General features: G+C 40.8%; 1 protein-coding gene across 1 annotated transcript; it reads left to right on the top strand.

The window, feature by feature from the left end:
• Positions 1–1,451: 1,451 nt before the first annotated feature.
• Positions 1,452–3,017, top strand: LOC138885135 (uncharacterized). The gene is made up of 3 exons (XM_070166037.1): positions 1,452–1,764; positions 2,129–2,298; positions 2,445–3,017. The coding sequence occupies exons 1-3, from the start codon at positions 1,452–1,454 to the stop codon at positions 3,015–3,017; spliced, it is 1,056 nt and encodes a 351-aa protein (XP_070022138.1).
• Positions 3,018–7,686: the final 4,669 nt, after the last annotated feature.

The raw sequence follows: 7,686 nt of genomic DNA on the forward strand, positions 1-7,686 counted from the left end.
TAATGAAACAACTGAGCGCCAATGTGGTCAGAGTTGTCCGACACACCACCTGGGTGGCGAATGTTGTGCCTGTGCCGAAGAAGGATGGAAATACCAGAGTCTGTGTTGACTATAGGGATCTGAACAAAGCAAGTCCAAAGGATAATTTTCCTTTTCCAAATATCCACATTCTTATAGATAATTGTACAAAGCATGAGATACAATCGTTCGTGGATTGCTATGCTGGGTACCACAAAATTCTAATGGATGAGGATGATATAGAAAAGACTGCTTTCACCACTCCATGGGGTACTTATTATTACATGGTCATGCCATTCAATTTAAAAAATGTAGGGGCAACTTACATGAGGGCCATGACCATAATTTTTCACGACATGATGCACAAAGAGATTGAAGTATATGTCGATGATGTCAATATAAAATCAAAGACACAAGCTGATCACGTGTGTGATTTGAAAAAGTTCTTCGAACGGCTTTAAAGGTATGACCTTAAGCTTAATCCAGCCAAGTGTGCATTTGGGGTTCCATCTGGGAAACTCCTCGATTTTTTAGTCAGCCGGAGAGGCGTTGAACTAGATCCATCTAAGATAAAGTCTATTCGAGATCTACCACCCCCGAAAAACAAAAAAGAAGTCATGAGTTTGCTCGGGAGGTTGAACTATATCAGTAGGTTCATTGCTCAGCTCACAACCACATGCAAGCCCATCTTTAAGTTGCTAAAAAAAGATGCCGCTATCAAGTGGACGGGCGATTGCCAAAAAGCTTTTGACAGGATCAAAGATTATCTATCAAAACCCTCTGTACTGGTCCCACCTGAACCTGGTAGGCCTTTATTTTTATATCTATCGGTGATGCATAATTCCTTTAGATACATTCTGGGGCAACATGATGCAACAGGCAAAAAAGAACATACAATCTATTATTTGAGCAAGAAGTTCACCAATTATGAGGTTAAGTACACCCTTTTAGAAAGGACAGGTTGTGCCTTGACTTTGGTCGTTTAGAAGCTGAGACATTATCTTTTGGCTTACACAACTTACCTCATATCCATAATGGATCCTTTAAAGTACATCTTCCAAAAGCAAATGCCCACTGGCAGGCTCGCAAAATGGCAAATCCTGCTCACAGAGTTCGACATCATCTATGTCACTCGCACCATGATGAAAGCACATGCTTTGACAGATCATTTTGCAAAGAAGTCAGTTGATGATGAGTACATGCCATTTAGCACATACTTCCCACAGGAAGAGGTCAACTCAATAGAGGAAGTAGTTCCAGACGATAACCCTGTATGGAAAATGTATTTTGATGAGGCTGTCAGTATCAAAGGAGCTGGGATCGGGGCAATCCTCATCTCACCTATTGGATATAATTAACCTGCAACGACCTAACTTCGGTTCTTCTGTACCAATAATACGGCAAAATATGAAGCTTATATCATGGGTCTAAAAATGGCCATCGATCTGGATGTGCATGAACTATTGGTTATGGGAGATTTCGACTTGCTTATCCGGCAAGCCCAGGGCGAATGGGAGACTCGAGACATCAAGCTTATTCCATATAGACAATGTGTGCAAGACTTGAGCAAAAGATTCAAATCCATCGAGTTCAGGTACATTCCCAGGTTTCACAACGAGCTAGCCGATGCCTTGGCTACTTTAGCCTCAATGCTCCCTTATCCAGGCAACACTCATATTGATCCACTAGAAATCCAAGTTCAGAATCAACATAGTTACTGTAATACAATTGAGACAGAACCAGATGGTAAACCATGGTATCATGACATAAAACGATTCCTGAAAACAAGAGAATATTCAAAGCATGTCAAAGGGGATCAAAAAATAACTATAAGGCGGTTCGCCGATGGTTTCTTCCTGAATGGGGAAATTTTGTACAAGAGGACCCCAGATTTAAACTTGTTGAGATGCATAGATGCCATATAAGCGGAGCGGATCATGAGTGAAGTGAATTCGGGGGTATGAGGACCTCACATGAATGGATATGTTTTGGCGAAGAAAATTCTGTGTAGGGTATTATTGGCTTACTATGGAGCGATATTGCTTTAGTTTTGTTCGCAAGTGTCACCAATGCTAGATTCATGGTGACATGATTCACTCGCCTCATTCAGAGTTGCATCCCATGTCCTCTCCTTGGCCTTTCGTTGCTTGGGGAATGGATGTTATTGGGCCAATCGAGCCAAAGGCTTCAAATGGGAATAGATTCATTTTGCTTACAATTGATTACTTCACCAAGTGGGTGGAGGCCGTCACTTTCAAAGCAGTCACCAAGAAAGCAGTGGTAGACTTTGTTCATTCCAACATCATCTGTCGCTTTGGTATCCCGAAGACTATTATCACTAACAATGCAACAATCTAAATAATCATTTGATGAAGGAGGTATGCGAGCAATTTAAAATTATGCATTACCATTCTACCCCTTACTAGCCAAAAACCAATGGAGCCGTTGAAGCGACAAACAAGAAAATCAAGAAGATTCTTAGGAAGATGATCCAAGGTTCCAGACAATGGCATGAAAAGTTGCCTTTTGCTCTTTTGGGATACCACACGGCTGTTCGCACATCTGTTGGTGCAACTGTCTATCTACTTGTACATAGAACTGAAGCTGTAATACCTGCTGAAGTCGAAATTTCCTCTCTTCGAATTATTATGGAATCACAGATTGAAGACACTGAGTGGGTCAAGACCCGATTAAAACAACTGATGTTGATCGATGAAAATCGGCTAGTAGAAGTGTATTTCGGCCAGCTATACCAGCAAAGAATGGCACACGTTTACAATAAGAAAGTACGCCCAAGGCAGTTTGAGGTAGGCCAACTAGTTTTGAAACGCATCCTTCCGCATCAGGTAGAAGCTAAAGGAAAGTTCCCCCCGAGCTGGCAAGGACCCTACATCATCAAGAAAGTGTTACAAAAAGGGGCCTTGCACTTGGTAGATGAAGAAGGACGAGTACCAGACATGGCTATTAATGCAGATGTAGTCAAAAGATATTATGTCTGATATATACCCACTGTAGAATTTTCACGCATTGATTTTCTCAGATTGTGATGAAGAAGGCCATCATTTGCTCGCTATTCCAAATAGATGTCACCCTTTTGTTAACTCTTTTGAGACGTATTTGTCTTCTTTGTTTCTGGAACCTATGTACTTGTAAAAGCAAAAAAAAAATCTTAGTCATTGAACTACGTCCGACATGATTTCGAAAGGGCATTTAGGCAGCCTTACCCTAGGTTCGGTCCCATCAGAACAAAAAATCCATATTCCCAATACTCCAAAATTAGGGCAGAAGTTTGTTTTATTTTACGTTTTTTTTGTAAAAATGGTTCCAAAAGTTGTAATTCAGTTCAAGGTTCATTTTGTCCTTTTACCTTTCATGAACTTCTGATCGATGTTTTTTTAGAATGTTTGAAGTCCCCATGCCAAGGGAATTGGGGAACCTCCCTCATGAAGTATCTTAGTCAAACAAAAGAAGAAAAAAAGAAAAGAAATGAGAGTCTTATCAGTGAAAACCCGTACGGGCATTATAAGGTGGCAGTGAGCAGAGAAATGAGAGTCTTGTTGGTGAAAACCCAGATGGGCACCATAAGGCGACGGTTAGTAGAGAAATGAGAGAGGTTAGTTAGCGAAAACCTGCAAAGGGCGTTACTAGCCGAATGAGGGTCTTCGATTCTCCGACATGAGCAAAAGCAAGACAATTTCAAGATGAACATTTGCAGTGGACTTTGAGAATTAGACAGCTCAGACGGCTTAGGTGTCCAGTCCAAAATACATGTCATGATTCATTAAAGTCGGCACATACCTCCACATAAGTCTCCATATTCCTTTCCCCAAAAGGGACACCTTTTGTTTAAGCACAGTTCTTTTTTGCTTCCAATTATTATTTTGTTTTTGCCCCTAATTTTTCTTTGAGTCCCTTTCGGTCTATATCCTGCATCAACATCGAAGCAAAGAAAGGGCTGCAAAACTGGCTACAATTTCCCCGTAATATCGAGCACAATTTGGGGCATATATCGCATTAACGAAGGCACAAATCCATCTGTGATCTCATTTGATAAGGCGAATAAACTGTCTCAAAGAAATTGAAAAGGTCGCCTAAGCAAGACCTGCTTCATGAGAAAAGTTGATAAGCACTACAGACGCAAACTGATACGGGGTGTAAGACAACTGCGTTTGATTTTAAAGAAAAATAGCCTTGCCTTAGAAACAAGGTTAGCGGTACCATGGACATCTGGGTATGAAACAGTTGGGGGCAACATTGGAAAGCCAAGGTCTCCAGAAAATGATACAAAGTAGCCGAGCATCTCGGTAGCACGCTGACAGAATCATTTCTTCGACAACAGTGGCCGTGAATCAAACTACTCAAGGCATCAAGGCCACAATCCAACCACCACTTTGAAAGCTCACAAATTTTCTTTGTTTGAAGCAGGAACAAAGCAGTGCAGGATGGCGATTCTAAAGAACGAATGCCACCAAACGTAAGCTCCTTAAAATCTCCATTTTCTTTTATTTTAAGCATGCATAACTATTGTTTACACCTCAATTTTTGTATCTTAACTCAGGTAGAATCCTTTCACCTAGGGGGATCCAGCTCATAGTTTCGAGTAGAAGTACTCTTCGCTCAGGTTGTTTTACGTAGCTTAACTCAGGTAGAGCCATTTCACCTAGGGGGATCCAGCTCATAGTTACGAGTAGAAGTACTCTTCGCTCAGGGTGTTTTACATAGTTTAACTCAGGTAGAATCTTTTCGCTTAGGGGGATCCAACTCATATTTTCGGGTAGAAGTGCTCTTCGCTTAGGGTATTTTACGCAGCTTAACTCAGGTAGAACTATTTCACCTAGGGGATCCAACTCGTATTTCCAGGTAGAAGTACTCTTCGCTCAGGGTATTTTACGCAGGTTAACTCAGGTAGAATCATTTCGCCTAGGGGGATCCAGCTTATATTTCCAGGTAGAAGTGCTCTTTGCTCAAGGTGTTTTACGCAGCTTAACTCAGGTAGAATCCTTTCGCCAAGGGGGATTCAACTCATATTCCGGTGTAAAGTACTCTTTGCTCAGGGTGTTTTACGTAGCTTAAATCAGGTAGAATCCTTTTGCCTAGGAGGATCCAGCTCATATTTCCGGGTTGAAGTGCTCTTCGATCAGAGTGTTTTATGTAGCTTAACTTAGGTAGAATTCTTTCGCCTAGGGGGATCCAGCTCATATTCCGGGTAGAAGTGCTCTTTGCTTAGGGTGTTTTACACAGCTTAACTTAGGTAGAATCCTTTCGCTTAAGGGGATCCAGCTCATATTCCTGGTAGAAGTGCTCTTCGCTCAGGGTGTTTTATGCAGCTTAACTCAGGTAGAATCCTTTCGCCTAGGGGGATCCAGCTCATATTCCGAGTAGAAGTACTCTTCACTCAGGGTGTTTTACGCAGCTTAACTCAGGTAGAATCCTTTTGCCTAGGGGGATCCAGCTCATATTTCCGGTGCTCTTCGCTAAGGGTGGTTTACGCAGCTTAACTTAGGTAGAATCCTTTCGCCTAGGGGGATCCAGCACATATTCCGGGTAGAAGTACTCTTCGCTTAGGGTGTTTTACGCAGCCTAACTCAGGTAGAATCCTTTTTTCCAGGGGGATCCAACTCATCATTCGGGTAGAAGTACTCTTCGCTTAGAGTGTTTTATGCAGTTTAACTCAGGTATCTTTCACCTAAGGGGATCCAACTCATATTTCCGGGTAGAAGTACTCTTCGCTCAGGGTGTTTTACACAGCTTAACTCAGGTAGAATCCTTTTGCCTAGGGGGATCCAACTCATATTTTCGGGTAGAAGTACTATTCGCTCAAGGTGTTTTACGCAGCTTATCTCAGGTAGAATCCTTTTGCCTAGGGGGATCCAGCTCATATTTCCGGGTAGAAGTACTCTTCGCTCAGGGTGTTTTATGTAGCTTAACTAAGGTAGAATTGTTTCACCTTGGGGGATACAGCTCATAGTTTCGGGTTGAAGTAATCTTCGCTCAGGTTGTTTAATATAGTTTAACTTAGGTAGAAACTTTTTCACCTAGAGGGATTCAACACATTGTCAATAATACATGGTGTTAATGCCTGATTCTATTTCCTTCCAGTAAGATAGGGTACCATCCCCTGGTTACATTTCCTTTCAATAGTACAGGGTACCCATCCCTGTTTACACAATCATTCGTTACCAAATTTTATCTCTTTTAGCTAGTTTATACTACTATTTTTGTCTGCCTTTCAATAAATTAGATAGTTTATAACTTTCGCTGATAACTCAAAAATTTTTCCTAGTCCAAACTGGGGTGGAAAATTTTTGTTCATTTTGTTCGTCTTTGATGGCTTTGCAGGCCTCGCCGCAGAGCACAGGTTATGACGATCGAAGCTTGCAATTTTAGTTACATCAGAAGGACGATCACAGGATAGTTTGGAGTTAACTTTGACAATGTATCGGCAACACAACATCTCAAGTTTCGTTTTCTCAAAATCTGATCCAGAAAGCAAGCAATCGAGATTGTTATAATCTTTTCATCAAAGATAATCAAGATCCAATCTAAGGTCAACACAAGCGAGCAAGTCAAGAATCAAGATTTGACTCCAAAAGACACAGAGATAGGAATTTTGTACTCTTAGTTTGCAGACATATGTAGTGCTCTTCTCTTTTTATTTTGATGTAAGAAGCGAGTAATAGTAACAGCAACAGTAGCAACAACAACATTCTTAACTACAGTATCTGGTAGTCCTAGCTACTAAATTTTCCCAGAACTACACTGACCTGATTCCTTTATAGCCAAGGATATATAGACAACCTCGGAAGCAAGGTTCAGTCACCTTTTTTCACAAAAAAATGCTTTTATTTTAGTGATGCATGAGCAAAAATTAGCCATGACGTTCACTTTTCTTTGCACGAAAACTCTTCATGTTCTCGAGTAAAGAGGGACAGTTGTGAATACCTAATTTTTGTTCGCTTCTAATTCTCTTACAAATACTAATATTTTGATGATTTGTAGTTATTTTCACATTTTTATTTTCCTTCCTTCATTAAAAATATCAAAATTATTTTTTACCTTTTATTTGTATATTTTAGTTTGCATCTTTAAATTATATATACCAAAAAGATTTTTCTTTATACTTGTATAGTTTCTTTAGGACTAAATAAGATAGGTAGGGGGTTTAAGGGATTGGGCTAGTATATTTTAATTAAAATTGAGCTAAAATTGGCCCAAAATAAGAAGCCCAAAGAGCCCAGATCCGGTCCAAATAGGGTTGCCAGTAGATCATGAAACGACGTAGTTTCATACCCAAAATACGTTGTTTTGATAAGTAAATCTAAGATCTAATCTCATCCGCCCAACTGCCTTGATCCAACGTCCCTTATCTATCTCCCACCCAGGTATTTAAGCCCTTAATTCCCCAAAATTTGGCCCCATTTCCCCTTAATTCCCCTCTTCTTCCTCTCTCTTCTCACCCTCTCAGACCTAAGCCCCCCGTGCCGCCTAGCGCCGCCTGTCGAAATTCGCCACCGGTGGCGGCCAACCTCCAAATCACGCCAGAATTTTATCATTTCTTCCTCCAAATCTCCTCTCCATGAATCCAAACCTCATATCCTCCAAATCCCCACCAATCTCCATAAATCTACCAAAATCCGAAAAAAACCCCAGCCACTTTTTCCCAAATTG

This window comes from Nicotiana sylvestris, chromosome 2, assembly GCF_000393655.2.
Source record: "Nicotiana sylvestris chromosome 2, ASM39365v2, whole genome shotgun sequence".
Taxonomy (NCBI): domain Eukaryota; kingdom Viridiplantae; phylum Streptophyta; class Magnoliopsida; order Solanales; family Solanaceae; genus Nicotiana; species Nicotiana sylvestris.